This window comes from Ostrinia furnacalis, unplaced genomic scaffold, assembly GCF_004193835.3.
Source record: "Ostrinia furnacalis isolate ACB-3 unplaced genomic scaffold, ASM419383v2 OfSCF5073, whole genome shotgun sequence".
Lineage (NCBI taxonomy): Eukaryota > Metazoa > Arthropoda > Insecta > Lepidoptera > Crambidae > Ostrinia > Ostrinia furnacalis.
In genome coordinates, this window is record NW_021135312.1 from 239,979 (window position 1) to 257,469 (window position 17,491).

The 17,491-nt window shown below is 39.6% G+C and overlaps 1 protein-coding gene across 1 annotated transcript in view; it reads right to left on the minus strand.

The window, feature by feature from the left end:
* The window catches only part of LOC114360513 (MOXD1 homolog 1), a 67,738-nt gene that overhangs the window by 22,538 nt on the left and 27,709 nt on the right, over positions 1 to 17,491 (minus strand). Inside the window, exon 2 of the mRNA XM_028315242.1 lies at positions 15,080 to 15,550. Coding sequence (XP_028171043.1) covers positions 15,080 to 15,514 — 435 coding nt within the window. The 5' untranslated portion in view covers positions 15,515 to 15,550. The remainder of the gene's footprint in view (positions 1 to 15,079; positions 15,551 to 17,491) is intronic.

Here is a 17,491-nt window from a genome sequence, read left to right on the forward strand (position 1 = left end):
TCAGCATCTTTGGGAAGCGAAAAAAAAAATAAATCCGGTAGATTTCTTTTCGAATTTAAACACCCGAACGCCGCACAATATTTCTTTCTCTTTATGTCCATTTTTAAATAATACTTCGATCATAGAATTATAATCATACTACAACGCACGCCAGCGTCCTGACGGGCGCGCGCGTGACACTCGACTGATATAATACCCGCCGGCGGGGCGCTTCACTGTAGGTAATTATCGGATGTACCGCGCGGAGTGAGCCAGGCCTGCCTATGGTCAACATAGCAAATCTGTTGCCGAATCCGCTCATTATTAACGCGCTCAATCGGCTCATTAGAGGCGAACCAACCTCTGTACGTGACGGACATATCGTCCGCAACGTGTTCGTTCGTTCATTTATTCGTTCAATACACAGCCAGATGTAACCAGACTGAAAAACGGCAATTAATGGGATTTGTGTTCGGTGGATTGTAACTGATTGGGATGGAGTGTCTTATAATGGATCAAATGTGTGGCGCCTCAGAGGTCTTGTGATATGAGTAAAGAAGAAGTCTTGTGGTTGGAACTTGGAATTAAGATTCTCACAACCCCGAGATTCTGACATAAAAATTTATTAAACAAGAATTGAATAGAATTATGAACTTAGTTGTCTTAGTTTGATAGAAGATTTGGCCTCACGGACGGAATTTGTAACTCTACTTGAAGATGTTAATTATTGAATGAAGTTATTAATACATAATTCATATTCAATATCCGTTGGAACTACGTAATTTATTAAATAATAAAACAACTAATGAGGTAGATTCCCTTAGGACGTAGACTAGGGAAGACAGTTTTTATGGCAGTCGTACAGAATCTCATTGGCACAGCAACAGCGTAGACTTCATCCACACTTTTGTTGTAAAATATTCCCTATTACAATTGACATAAGATGCCACAGTTTAAGGCTTAATATGCAGTGGTGACTCTCCTAATAAAACGTCTGTCTCTTTGAATAAAATCGAAATAGACAATATCAATCCAATTTGTGAGACATTCTCTGAATTCCCAATCGTTCCGTCCAATCCTTCATTATTAAATTCACTTTTCTTATCCAATCCTGTATTATTTCAAAGATTCAGTTCTAAATTACTGATTCAACAAACGTATCAATTTAAGTGTGTGATACACTGCAGAAGGCTAATTCTGAGTTCATTTAAAATGCCGGTTCACTATAGGAATTTCAAGTAAGTCGACCGAATAAAACGTGATGTGAGTAATGAATTGTTTGAGCCCGATTGATCGAGGGCACTGGAGGGCGAAGGGTCTAAGTCCGAAATCTTTTAGACAATACACGTCCAAAATTAGAAGAAAAACCCACCCACACACAATGTGTAGATGCTATTCTTTCATTATTTATTTTGTAAATGTCTGTGCCTTGTTTCTTGAATGGTTATGAAATGTGTCCATCAACTGGCAAAGAACATCACCAAAAACCAAAAACAGGGATTACTTTTTTGCTATTAAATTAAAAAATTGTTTTTTTTTGTGATATACAAATAAACCGAATTAAATAGTACCTACTTACTTTCGGCTACCGCAAAATACTTTCGGGATTGGGATTTGGGACCTCTTGGGATCTAAAATTAACCGATTTACAAAACTTTACACAAACTAATCAAATTTAGATTACTTCACGAGATATTTCGGTGGAATGTTCCCTTTTTAACGAATTGCCTAATACCGCCTTAATACAGGGTGTTAACAGCGTTACAGGCTTTAATCAAGTTACATAACCAGTAGTAATTAAATTACAGGAAGAGGAAGCACCTAATTATTCAGCTAATTTTATTCAATTTGAGGCAATAAGGGGTGAGAGGATCGAAGATTAATGTCGCCATTGATTAGTGAAAACTTTTACAGTATTCATTAAGGTAGCTGCTGTTAAAAATAATAAGCTGTTAATAAATCATTCAGATTTAGCTAGCAATTTTGTTTTGCTGTTTTATGTTTGAGAATAGAATAAAAGAACAAAGTTTTATGTAATGTGTTTTCTAGTCAACTTATATCGCCTTCAATGTCACAACTCAAGTCCGACAACACTAAGCTCGAAGACATAAACTCCCAAGGACGAGGCACTAAAAACAAAAAGCACGTAGTCTCAAAAGTAGAGCTATAAATCTCGAAAATTCCATGACGTAATGGCATCGTTGGAATTTGGGAGCACCATCATATGTTAACATTAGGTTCCGAATGATTACAGCCTAAGGGGAACCGATAGAAATTAATCACTATGCTCAATATGCTATTAAGTAGGGTCTTCGACATCGATATGGGGGAAAAATAAAAACTAGAGCTGTTACAGACAAAGACTAGGTAGGGTCGGTGACTAATCAGTTCAGTATTTCGTAGACGATGACATAAGAATCTTAAACTCAAAGCCATCTAAAAATTTTTTGGAAAAATTAAGAAACAGAGTTTTACATTTCTTGAAAACCCTGTATGAAAGCACACCTAGTGAAGTTCAATCGAGCATTGATTATAGATTGGTCTCACTTCCTGCCCTTAGTCAAATTTGAATATTCAAAAGCGTGCAGGGAATAAACACATGAGCTCCAACAAAAAACAGATCAAGAACAAGAAATATAAGTTTTATTACTTAGATCGTAAAGTTGAGGTTACATGGAATGGACAACAAACCACTGAGAAGAATGAAATTGATAATTAGCCGATCAGATTTAATGTATCTCGCGTGGAAACCCATAACAGATAGAATGTAGAATGGAAGATAATTGTTCCGCTTGGCTACTACTCCATTCATGTCTAAAGGCCATAAAAAGTTATTGGACGGGCAATATATCATTAACAAAATAAGATTTAAAAAGAATTAGACTCCGCAAAAAAGTGTGCATAACTTAATCATCTTGAGAATTGTGTTGGTTTGGTAAGCAAAGAAAAAGTTACGGTAAAACAATACAAATGTGTACTTCGTACTAATAAAGATGTGAGCTGGCGCCACCAACAAATTAAAGAATTAAACGATTTATATCTAATTGCTGATCTTACAGATTTGTTAGCAAGGTAAAGTATCCTATTTTTTAATGTATACCTAATTCAAATTCAAATTATTTATTGCATGTTATTGTATATTACCTAAGTTAAGCATTACGAGTATTATAATTAATCATAAGTTACACATCGTTCCAATGCGTATCATGAATGAAAGTCTAAAATTAGACGACGACGAGTCAAACTTAAGGCTTAAGGATCTAGGCCATCGTACAAAAATAAATAAANAAAAAAAAAAAAAAAAAAAAAAAAACCTTAAACATTTTACACTGCGCTTCTAGTCCCAAACTAAGCAAAGCTTGTACTATGGGTACTAGACAACGGATATAAACATACTTAAATACTTTTTTTGTAAATACATACTTATTATACATAGAAAACACCCAGTCCAATACAAACAAATATGTTCATGCACACAAATGTTTGTACTGTGCGGGAATCGAACCCGCTACCTCCGGAATAGTAGTCCGTTTCGAAGCACTACACCAAACGGCCGACTACTACACCAAAAGGATTGAACAAGTGAAACAAAAGAAGGTCGCGGGCACCTTTGCCAATTCGTAAGTTCAACAGGTCTTTAAAAGGAAGATGGCGTTCGAACTCAGTCTCGAAATCTCGTAATTTACGCGACAAGATCGATAGTTCACGTAGTCGAGTGAGTCACTACGTGATTGTACTGCGAGCACAGAATAAGTAATAGTACAGGTACAGAAGGATTACTCCGCAAGACGATTTAAATAAATGCGAGTCTTGCTACGACGCGATACAGTGGAATTCAGTTCGCACAGCACTACGTACCTACAATTTTATTCACCTACAAGTTTTGTCTCTTTCTATCGCGTGCCTCTGAACTCTTCTTACGCTGCTAGGGTTGCTATGCTGTCTAGTGAAAAAATAGAATTAATCTACTTAGGTATTTGTAATGAGGTACGTATGTAGGTAAGTATTAGTGTTATTTTACCTTTGTAAAAATAACATTTTAAATATTTACCTACTTAGGATAAAAAGTACTTATTTTAATAAAATGTCTTCATTCATACCTATTTTAACATAAGACAAATAAATTAAACATACCTACTATCACAGAAGATAGAATGACGTCATCATACCTACCTACTTACTACGCAAACACGAAACGGCTACACCCGAAAATCATATTTGTATTTGGCTTTGCACAAACTTTATCTAATGTTACTCGCGGTACTTTGGCAAAAATTTATTTTTTACTGAATATTGTTGGGGTACCTATGCATTATGGTAAAAGAACTAGCTTGTCGTAATTTGGTGTATCGATGTTACTCTTCCGTTTCATTTACCTACACGGAAAGGTAATAGTTAATATTTTAACGATAAAATTCTTAAAACATCATAAATTGTATTCAAAAGAAATTATTTATTAAAGGCAAAACATCAAGTCCCGACGGGCGCGCGCGTGACACTCGACTGATATAATACCCGCCGGCGGGGCGCTTCGCTGTAGGTAATTATCGGATGTACCGCGCGGAGTGAGCCAGGCCTGCTGCGAGGTGCGTACGGCTTCGGTACTGTCAGGCACAAAATTGACTCCCGCATAATTTGCTAAACAAGTCGTCTTGTGGAATACAAATAGTTTCGACGAGGCTATCCCATTTTCAGAGATCGACATGTCGGAATTTGCTGCGGTGTTTGCTGACGTAGCGATTTTGTAATGCCTCGCATCGATCAAATTCGCTAAGTTCATAAATGTAAAATGTTTCAGTTATGCAGAGTTTATATGAAAGATAATTCTCATTTGTACCCTCGTAAAGCCACATTACGTCAGATATTGCCTATAATTTTGCAGACACAAATTAATAGGCGACCCGTGTTTTAGCAAGGGTAAGGTTTAGTATGACAAAAATGTCCCTTTTATCTTTTACGGGTGAGATACTCGAATATAATATCCGACATATACCGAAGAATTCCACATACACAAGTAAGTTATACGCGTATTATCAAATTAGGCTCAAACTCAATTCAGGGTTGTGATAAAACTTAAATATTTGGACCAATCAGAGGTTTATCTTGAGTGTTAATTCTTAATTAGGTGTTAATTATTATAACGATAACCGGTGTTTTTTGTAAGGAGTTTGACAGGATTTGACGTTTGTCAAAGTTAAAGCAGGCCTGGCTCACTCCGTGCGGTACATCCGATAATTACCTACAGCGAAGCGCCCCGCCGGCGGGTATTATATCAGTCGGGTGTCACGCGCGCGCCCGTCAGGACGCTGCACAGTGATTCGAGTAGAACAAGCTAGCTGGACAATATTATTTTTTTACTTTAATGGGTTTAATACACGCATTACTTACTTTTTTGTGCAATTTAAGATTAATTGGGCTTGTTATTATAATTATTATAGGTAGGTTTAAAAAAAAAATTTTTTTTTGGTAATAAAATATTTATTTCCTAAAATCAAGAGAAACAGACTAAAAAGTAAAGAAGAAACTAACTTTACAGTATAATAATAATTGGTCTTATGATGTATTAGATGTTAAAGTATGAAATTCCCGTTTTTTATGGAGAATTAAATGAAAATCAATTTTTCGATATAAACATTTTTGCGATTTATATGGAACAAAGAATCTCAGTGTTTTTTAATTTAGTGGGTAGACTGGGACAACATTAATGACTTGCCAAGTTGCTGTGGCCAGCAGACATTTGCGCTGCAGCTTCAGCAGCCAATATCAGTTCTCAAGTACTTCTTGAGGAAATGAGGTCTAAAAGTCTTCTTCTTTTCGTCTTTTTGCTGGACTCGTCGAACTCCTTGAGTGGTCGTCCAGGTGTAGAATCTTTCGACGTGGAAGACTGAACTTTATGAACAGAAACATGTAACACTATGGCTCCGGGAATCCAAAAAAAAAAAAATGAACAAAAAAGTTAGGTTATGGCGATTATCAAACTGCGCCGCGCTCCTTGCGGTCCGCGTGATTTCATATAAAAAATCCCGCGCGCAGACGCGTTGTCAGTGTGTTGTGCCGCGCGTGTTTTCTATACAAACTGAACTACTTGCATACAATGATTAAATCTGTCGTCCCGCGTACCGCGGCGGAGCGCGGCGCAGTGTCATAATCGCCTAAAAGCTGAGAAACTCTTGGCCTGTTCGCGCTACGTCACCTGCAGCTGTGCCACTCTGTGGGCGAGGTCACGAGGACCCCTGGCCCTAAGGTCGTGCTGGCTTCCTTCCCGGACTTAGAAGCGGGATTTGCACGAGACCTGCTCCTGCTATGGGCGCCTCATCCGCAGAACTCTATTGTGCTGACTGCCAGGTAATTTTCTTTAAAAAACAAGTTTCAACTGAACAAAAAAGTTAGGTTAAAACCTGAGAAACTTGACCTGTTCGCGCTACCTCACCTCTAGGTGTGCCACTCTGTACCCAATCTGGTGGCTTTCTTTCCCGATCTGGAAGCAGGATTTGCTGAGACCTGTTCCCGTTTTAGGCGCCTGATCCGCAGAACTATTGTGCTGACTGCTAGGTACTGTCGCGGTCACCGACGCCTTACCATTTAGGGCTAAAATTGTGTGTGATTAATAAATGACGTCGGCCGTCAGTTCTGCGTACTATGTGCCCTGCCCTTTGCCACTTCAGCTAGCTAATCCGTCGGGCTATTTCAGCGACTTTAGTTCGTTTACGGATCTCCTCATTTCTGATTCGATCTCGTAAAGACACCAAGCATAGCCGTCTCCATAGCACGCTGTGCAACTTTGAGCTTCTGCAAAGGTAGTAGAGAAGCGCTGGACGCAAGCCGCTACGAATCGATCAACATGAAAAGCATTGGGGGAGGTCTATGTTCAGCAGTGGACGTCCTATGGCTGAAATGATGATGATGAATGAATGACAAGCTAACGCGAGCATTCGAAGGCGCGCGCTCCAACCCGTTCGCGCTACGTCACCTGCAGCTGTGCCACTCTGTGGGCGAGGTCACGAGGACCCCTGGCCCTAAGGTCGTGCTGGCCTCATTCCCGGACTTAGAAGCGGGATTTGCACGAGACCTGTTCCTGCTATGGGCACCCCATCCGCAGAACTCTATTGTGCTGACTGCCAGGTAATTTTCTTAAAAAAAAGTTTCAACTGAACAAAAAAGTTAGGTTAAGGCGATTATCAAATTGCGCCGCGCTCCTTGCGGTCCGCGTGATTTCATATAAAAAATCCCGCGCGCAGACGCGTTGTCAGTGTGTTGTGCCGCGCGTGTTTTCTATACAAACCAGGGTTCGAAAATATCCGATATTTATTATAAATATCAAAATATCGGATATTTATGATATATATCCGATATATATCAGCTTTGATATATATCAAATTTGTATGAAAGCTATACTATTATTTTGTTGTATTATTTATGAATACCATTACATATGTGTCACATAAACATGTTTTTAATGTTTTTAAAACTTAAAATCAGACAAATAAAGCAAAAACATAAAATCTTCTTGTAAATACGGCATAATCGACTAAAAAACAAAAATCTTATGTGAAAAAGTACAAATACAGTTACAAATTTTAAAAATTGATATATATCATCAAAACCGGCTGGATATATATCGGATATATATCCGATATATATCAAGATATATATCCCTTGATATATATCCTCGAACCCTGATACAAACTGAACTACTTGCATACAATGATTAAATCTGTCGTCCCGCGTACCGCGGCGGAGCGCGGCGCAGTGTGATAATCGCCTAAAAGCTGAGAAACTCTTGGCCTGTTCGCGCTACGTCACCTGCAGCTGTGCCACTCTGTGGGCGAGGTCACGAGGACCCCTGGCCCTAAGGTCGTGCTGGCCTCATTCCCGGACTTAGAAGCGGGATTTGCACGAGACCTGTTCCTGCTATGGGCACCCCATCCGCAGAACTCTATTGTGCTGACTGCCAGGTAAGTTTTTGATATCGGTTTTATTATTCCAAGTTTTAGCAATTTTTTTTCCACTGAGCTATTTTATAGTGAAGGAAGTCACGTGCACACGGACCTAAGGTTGTAACGCGGTTACCGTTTAGAACTAAAATCGTTTATGCAGTGCCTTGCCACTCGCTCCAAGCTACACCGTCAGTTCATTCTTGTTTCGGAGCCAACGTCACCTTCAGCTGTGTTACTCTAGGCAAGGTCACTCGCAGTCCTGGGCCGAAAGTCTAGTTTACTCTGCAAAATATAAATGTAATAAATGACCTTATTATGATGTATTATTTCCAGGACATCTCCCGGCACATTGGCTCGGGAACTGATCGAGAAAGGCGGCGACCGCGCCATAGAGCTGGTGGTGCGGCGCCGCGTGCGGTTAGAAGGAGCCGAGCTGGACGAGTTCTTACAGCAGCAGCGGCTCAAGCTTAACAATACTGTCAAGTGAGATGCTAACATGTACCTAGACTCCTAGACTATACGGCTAGCCCGGGAGCTGATGATAGGTAGCGACCGCGCCAATAAAGCTGGTGGTGCGGTTAGAAGGAGCTAGACGAGTTCCTACAGCAGCAGCGACTGAGCTCAACAATACTGTCAAGTGAGATGCTAAATGTATCTGGACTCCTAGACTATACGGCTAGCCCGGGAGCTGATGGTAGGCGGCGACCGCGCCATAGAGCTGGTGGTGCGGTTAGAAGGAGCTAGACGAGTTCCTACAGCAGCAGCGGCTGAAGCTCAACAATACTGTCAAGTAAGATACTAACAGTGTACCTAGACTCCTAGACTATACGGCTAGCCCGGGAGCTGGTGGTAGGCGGCGACCGCGCCATAGAACTGGTGGTGCAGTTAGAAGGAGCCGAGCTGGACGAGTTCTTACAGCAGCAGCGGCTCAAGCTCAACAACACTGTCAAGTAAGACGCTAACATGTCCCTAGACTCCTAGACTATACGGCTAGCCCTGGAGCTGATGGTAGGCGGCGACCGGCTGGTGTCTACTGTCAAGTGAGATATACACGTCATTAACAAGACCTATATTTACATTTAGAGCAGAATACCACGTGGTAACTTCGACTAACTTCTATAGCAAGACGGCGCCTGTAGCTTTTATTCACTCACTTTTTCAACTAAGAGGCAGTTATGCTGTCGACTTTATTTATAAAATGTAGATTAACTAGGTCGTGGTCCTTCATTCCCTCTTTTCTTTATTATATTATGGTATGGTCACTGCTAATCAAAGATTTTCTTCAACGACTATAAATACTACACTGCTCGCATCCTGTTTCATATTAGAGGCAGTACAAAATCGATGTTATGGATATCCGTAACCGTATTCATATATTTCATAACCGAAATTACATATCCATAACATCCCTAAAATCGAAATTATTTATTCCAAGTAGATAGTTTGTTTGTGATCTTCTCGTGTGTTCTTAAGGCTATGCTCGCTCGGATGACTTTTTGGCACCGTGACACAGCCACTGTGGCAATAAATCACGCATGGCCGCGCGTCTGTCCTCTCTTTCCTAAAGCCTGGTCCGTGAGCACGTGGAATTTTGTCCAATGACCCCAAGCTACCCATCCTTATCGCTCGCGCGTCATTATGTTGCTGCCGCGCTCGCACACTCACTGCGGGCGCCCGTCGCACAGTCGCGACAGCAATATAATTACGCGCGAGCGATAAGGATGGGTAGCTTGGGGTCATTGGACAAAATTCTACGTGCTCACGGACCAGGCTCTAGTCTAAAATTATTAACCTTATTTATATTGTCTCCAGGGAAGAAACAGCGGGCATATCTTCCGACTCCGACTCGGACGGCGAGCTAGAGATGTGGGTGGTAACAGGACGCCACGATATCCCGGTGCGCCACGACGCGCGGCCGGCCGGCTGCTTCAAGACCAACAAGCGCCACCACGCCATGTATCCCTTCCACGAGGAGCGCGCGCGACACGACGACTACGGCGAGCTCATCAAGGTGACTGGGGTCTGACAGGCCACGATGGACCGACGACGTGGGTATATAGTTACCGGCCGCTTCAAGACCAACAAACGGCACCACGCCATGTATCCCTTCCACGAGGAGCGCGCGCGACACGACGACTACGGCGAGCTCATCAAGGTGACTGGGGTCTGACAGCACCACGCCATGTATCCCTTCCACGAGGAGCGCGCGCGACACGACGACTACGGCGAGCTCATCAAGGTGACTGGGGTCTGACAGGCCACGATGGACCGACGACGTGGGTATATAGTTACCGGCCGCTTCAAGACCAACAAGCGGCACCACGCCATGTATCCCTTCCACGAGGAGCGCGCGCGACACGACGACTACGGCGAGCTCATCAAGGTGACTGGGGTCTGACAGGCCATGTCANAAATAAGTAGATTAATTAACTAACCCTAACAGCGTAAGAAGAGTTCAGAGGCACGCGATAGAAAGAGACAAAACTTGTAGGTGAATAAAATTGTAGGTACGTAGTGCTGTGCGAGCTGAATTCCACTGTATCGCGTCGTAGCAAGACTCGCATTTATTTAAATCGTCTTGCGGAGTAATCCTTCTGTACCTGTACTATTACTTATTCTGTGGTTAAAGTAAGAAGGTGCAGCCCATCCTTAGCGTCGTAATACGGGCCCTAGATCCTCTTTCATTCATACTGCAGGTATGTAGCGTGTGACGTATTTTATATCCAGGGAAATCACACCATTGGGACTGAAAAGGGGAATATCCATATTTTTGTGCCTCGATCGGACTTTTAAATCAACTGGCAAAACCAGACCAAGCCAGCAAAACCTTTCACAAGTGAACAAAATCACAGAAATGCAAAATTCTGAAGTAAATTTTAACGTTCATTTATAAACAATGCTTACTTACATCTCTAACTTAACTGTAAGTATTTTTAAATTAACACAAACTAAGTAGGTAGGTAGTTAATACAAAACTACTTAGTCTATTACCAACAGCAAAAACTAAAAAGAGTCCCAGGACAAGAAATATTTTTAGCATTTCCTTTTTACCACCATTTTCTTTCTTAGCCTCTTCAGTTCAAGCTTCTGTGCGTCTATAGGTAAAATGAAAAACCATTATACACTTAACCTAATTCTTAGAGCAAACTCCTTAGGAATACAGACGTGGGGAGGTATTTACAGACAGTATAATTCTATTATTTTATATTATGTAATCCACAGTAGCTCTACTGTGGATATATTTTTTCGACGTTATTATGTAATCTACAGGAACATTACGACGGATTTTTTGATTGAATTTCGACGAAATGTGCAATTTAAAGCAAGGATTTAGTTTAAGCCTGATTTATTTGTGCTGACCAATTTATTTCGTTGATATGTTAACCGGTTGAAATAAATATTCAGTATGTGTGGGTTGGTAATTCGTGTGCATATTATGGACGACTATTATTTATTCTGACTGATGCATGTAATGAATGTTTAAAACAAAAACCAAGCCTGGGTTGCACCATCTTCAAATCAGGTCAAAATTCTGTAAAAACTCGATAAAAATACCGGTTACAGTTATAGTTATGGTTAAAGTAAGTGAGCTAAGTCCTTATGATTGGTTATTTCAAAGTGTGGCAATACGACAGCCATTGCAATAATCAAACAAACGACGTAAAAAAACATGGCTTCTCTTCCCGACTGTACTCGGCTAACTAAGCAGGGATTCCGCAAAGGAGTGGTTAACCATTCGTTACCTTGCGCCCGTTCGGGTCTGAATTTATATGGTTTTAAAGAGCTTAATAATGTTCCTGTTTATCCCCCCGGAATAAGGAACACCTCGATACAAAGTACCGCGAGATAACGTAATATTTATCGACGAGAGCGCGGGAATTGGGCGATGAGTAAAATTTTACAGGAGAACCTTTTTCACTTTGGATTTTTTTACAAAATATTTAAAAAAGAAAGTTAGGACTCGTTCCAGTTTTGCGGGAACCAGTAATGCAGAATCGCAAAACTGGACTGTCATGTGAACACTGACGGACTGTGGGTGTTTGAAATTCAAATTAAAAATTCGAACAGATCGGTTTTTTCTGGACATTGCAAACGGGATGTTCGTATGAACGTTAATATTGAAAAAAAAACACGTAAAACTAAACCGGATCCTGCAAAAAACGGGATATCTCCATGGGAACAAGCACTTACTGTTAACCTCATAGTTCACGGTGATGATGTATACTAAAATATCCGTGTAACTAAAGAACCCTTTAACGTTAAACGTGTCAAATATATCCTTGCATCTCATGAATAAGGTCCAGGCCCATTTTTCTGCGAATGTCATTTTGATATGGGTCCAATCCTTTCCATTCAGGCAATAATAAGCTCTATTACGAACAGGACAAAACTACAGTATCCCATTCGGTCGAACGAAACCCATTAAAAGTTCGATACGGGGATAGCAGGATCGGTGGCTTTTGTTTTCGTATCGAAGCTAAACTATCAACACGCACGACTAAGTTGTTATCATTGGGAAACTATAATCTTGTTTGTGAGATACATTACAAATGTAGTTAGTAGTAAAAGTAAAAAGTAGAGATACCTAATTGAGGAGCCATAGGGATTTCGATTGAGGTTCGTAATTTTGGTCAGCATCTTATAAAATAAAGTCATAGAGGTTAAAGGATCACGAAATAAAAATATCTCAACCATAACTTTCTCGTTAGTGACAAAATGGCGATAAACGAAACACTTTCAATTTCAGCTTAATTAATAAAACGTCAAACGCATTGTAGTTTGTAAATGCTTTAACGATAATTGAATTCAAGGGATCAAGGAATCAGGTCTTAGCAAATTGGGATTCTACTCAATATGATTGACTTAGTAACAATTTATCGTAGGTACGTCTACAAAATAAGGTAACCTAACAAAGGTACTTAACCGACTTCATTCATAGTCGGTTGACAAGAATAAAATTGATATTTAGAAAACAAACACTTCAAATGCAGACATGTGTAAGTAAATAAATAAAATCTCCATACAAAAAACACAGTTGGCATTCAAATAAATCGTCCCAGGCTATCTATCTTCGTCAGATTACCCGCGCCCGACAAGGACAGAAGGTCGTGCAATAATGAAAATGCTCGGAGGAAAAAAGCTAACAATCTAACATCTAGAATAAACTTAAAGGATTGCGCATTTGTATGCAAATTGGTTGCGGTTTGGGAACCATTGGTGCAATCTGGTGGTAGAAAAAGGAATTGAACAACTCAAAATTTTGTTTTGGCAGTTACATTTAAACTTCTGTAAAGACCTTTTGTTCTTCTTGAATTTCTTAAAGATGTAGTTCAAGAAAGTCGAGTGTTGAAGTACTTGTAAACAATGTTACCTAATATCATTAAAGCTAGTAAAACAACAGTCTTCATTTACTAACAGGGTTCATATAACGAAGGCTATTTACGCAACATAATATTATAAGACAGGATAGAAAACTTTTTGGTAACGTAACATTGAACGTCAAAGCAAAGATACAGGCTCCAAAATCAAAAGCAAAGATTATTAGACCTAATTGGAACATTCCACAAATCAGAACCAGCCTAACCAATCCGATTATTTAAACAGAGTGGTTCCCAACCTTTTCTGGCCCAGGGAGCACTTTGATTCCTTTAGCCTAGGCGCAGAGAGACCACAGACTTTCAGCTGGCCGATAGTTGGACCCGATTCTAATTTGTATGAAGAATCGGCCGATACCAAATTGGTGTAATTTGCGCACTTTCATACATACATGTCTATTGTCTATACTGATTAACAGTCGGACCCAACTATCGGCCAACTAAAATTCGGTGATTTGCGCCTATGTAAGATCTGCTTGATCTTGCTATGAAGAGCTTATGTAAGATTCAATTGTATACCAACATGATGCTATAAAGATTTATGACTATGACTGGTTGGGAACCCCTGATATAAAAAAGGAGACAACTAAAGCAGACGTCATGGTCCAGCAATTAGGGCGTTGACTGCCACCGAAAACCGCAGAGCATTGTGTCTTGTTATGCCTAACAACACTTGTAGACAATCCGATCTAGTTACCAGTTGAAAGTAGAAAGAAAGTGTATGATGTTACAAGAGAATTTAAAGCAAATATTGAATTTCTGAATAGTTTGCTCTGAAGTCGGATGGGTAACGAGTGACGACGCATGGAGAACAATTTACGACTAGCTTATAAAGAAGCAGAAGAAACTGGACAAGTTGACATGACAGTACATTTTCGTTGCAAAGCGGCACCTTTTACAATTTTTATAGGATGCCACAGCGTTGTTCAGTTACTAGCTACTAGCTCTGATCCCTGTACTATTAGTTCTGGTACACGAAACATTTTCTGTAGAACAAACATTATTTTTGAAGGATCACATGATACCTTTTTCACTTCCCATATTAAAAAGTATAAAATTATACTATACAGATTCAATCACCAAATATTACTCTTGCATCAAAACTTTGGATCTCAGAAATTACTTAGCTAAATAGTTTGCAATCTCATAACTTTAAGAGGACCTCAATCAAAGTCATAGAAGCGACGTGTATGGTTATTAGGGTATGTAATTAAATTAACCACAATTTTGACGAGTACAAAGAATTAATTTTATGGTTTTGGTAAAGGTTACCTTTAATATGTGCGTTGTCTTAGAAATGAGTAAGTTGTAGAAATTTTTGAAAATTTTGAAATTAATTTAGGTTATATTTGGTCTAGCTCTAATATCATCAAATTCTACAAGTATGTAATCATCTTTCTATTACGTACTTCAATCGCAATGTTCCAATTAGATACCTATTTCAGATATTTCACGAACGAAAAGAAACAATATAAATGGAAAGAAAGAAAACGTTATCAATAACGCTAATGCTCATTTCTGTCTGATGCCCAATTAGATGGTTTCGATTGAAGTCTTAATTGAAAGATGAAAGATACGTCTCTAAAAACATCTTTCATGTACAATGAGAATCACGTCAATCAAACGTTGAGAATCGAAACAAAAAAGTAGCATTTGTTCGCAATTGAACAAAACAAAAAAGCAGCGATTTTTCTAGATTTGATCGGATAAAAAATAAAAGACGATCGGGGCCACCCCAAACATCGCTGTGGGTTCCCACAAACAACAGATGTGGCTGATAATACTCACCAGAACCTGAGCGTTGCCATTCCTGTCGTCAACCCAGGCGACTACCAAATCGGCGCCTCTCATGTTTCTTGCCGAGTTGAATCCCAACCCGACGTAACCACGGGTTCTCGCTTCAAGTCTGAAGGTTATACTCGAATCCGAATTCACCCATCGTAGTAACACGTCTCCGTTCTCATCTAACCGCTCCGAATGCGCCCATATCAGACTCGATTCATAGGACTTCGAATCGAATACATCTCGCCGATGCCTCACTCGATACTGATCGATTATTCGGTTCGTTTTTGCCGTCTTCGCCTCTATTTGCACAAGCCGCTGCGCCTGCGAGTTCTGTGTGGGGTTCGATAACTCATTCGGCTGCGTGTGGCGATTTAATCTTGGCAGTTTCGCTTCACTAAACAAGACGGCGCTTAAAGTTAAAAAGATTTGTAGATGCATCTTCTCGTTTTTATTGTCTTTGGATCATAACGGCACCTGAAACAAAAAAAGGAGGTAATTAGATACTTTCGAACGATTCATTAAATGTGGATAAGACTAACACAAATTGTTAAAGCTTTATTTATTTGTTTCTCGTTTGAGTTGACCGTAAAATATTGCTTTAATTTTCTTTATTGCTCCACACATGTAGTACTTCATCATACATCAATGCTTAAATAAACAAAAACCAATCAGTCTTAACTATGCTAGAAAAAAGTAGCAAGTAATTACAAAGTTTTAATGACACATCAATCATAACATCACGGCTGCTGTCAATTCATTTCTCAACCAGCTCCATTCAAGCTGCTCATCCATAAAAATGCTTCAAATACTGTAGCAACAAGGATGTGGCTAAACAGGTCCCATTTCCGGTGTGAACCCTTACTAAGACCACAGACCGTAAAGAACAGCCATACAATTGCTTGTTCACATACTAGCTTCATCATGGTGAATCCAACCATAACTAGGTAGTTGACACTACAAAAATAACTCTAAAGTAATATAACGTACAGATTTACTTTTGCATACTTCAAACGCGTGGTTGAAGGAATCAAAACAATTGATATGGTTCATCCATTTACTCTATGCACCACCATAGATCAACTGGCATGTGAATGAAACGTCGTAAACGAGAACTCTAAACAAAACCGACTCCGAAACTGGTTTGGTCGAGTTCACATCATCCGCAAATATTTTGAAAGTTAGACAAATAGTAGTAGCGCTAATATAATTATCATACTGGCCGCAGTCAGGCGCCATTATAGGATGAGTCAATGGTCCCATAAAACTGGGCAATTTAGAAAATCACCCAATTAGGAAATGTGGGCAAACACCAGTATTTGTTAACGCCAATTCGCTGGTTATATAAAAAGATGTAACATCTCGCATGTAGAGCGGTTTAGAAGCTTAACTTTCTTGTGCGTGTTGTGTTTTGTTTCTGATTTGATCGGTAGCTTGTTTTAATTCTTCAGTCAGAGGTCTATGGTGCCCATAAAGATACCAAGGTTTTGACTTGTGACCTCGGTTATGATAAGGGTTAGATAATATGGAATAAAAAGGTAGTTCGAGATAACACATCTCATCAATGCTGAACAATAGTAAAGCAGATTACATGCCTAGATGCCTGAAAATCTGCGAAGCATTCCTTATTTGGATTTTATGTTGGATCCGTTTAGTTTTTCTGTCGGACTTTGGACTTAGTTTTTTCAAAAATTTAACATTAATAAAGCAAATTGTCGACGTTCTTTTGGCGTGGGCTAACAACAATGTAAGAATAATTAATCAAATGTATCGTGAAAATGACGAGATACGAGCATCGAAGATTCGTTGATAATAAAGCGGTAATTAACATGCTAAATGGTAATAACTTTCGGTAACGGAATCATGTACCTAATTTGGTTTGATAATTGCCTTCGGAATGCTGAAACAATCGTGGTCGGTTCTCATATAAAGTATAATTACGCTTCCAATTTACTGATGTGCCAAATAACTTCCAACTTGATTAACTGGAGTACTTATTTTTTTACTTAGCTTTAGTAATCAAGGAGTATTTAATAAACTTGGAAGGTTACTACTAAACGCCTCATTATGACTTGTCAGAACAGTCAGTCAACCTAACTGGACTACAAAATTTAATCAAACCATCCAAAGAACTCACTGTGAAATTACTTCGTCGAGTTATGTTTCCAAGCGGAAATTTTGTCACAAAAATGAACCAATGGCAGATGTAGAGCATACACTTCTGAAGTTGGGCCTTTGTTCAATTCTATTCCAAAAGAGCGCTCGCATTTAAAAATAGCGGCCCAACTCTACCGAAGGAAGTATGAAAAATAAACGTGAGAATTTCGTTTTAAGCAAAAAGAGTCGGATGCCATCTGTTCCCGGGGGCACTACGGATCGCACACGAAATTTACGACGGAATCTCTGAATAAATCATAC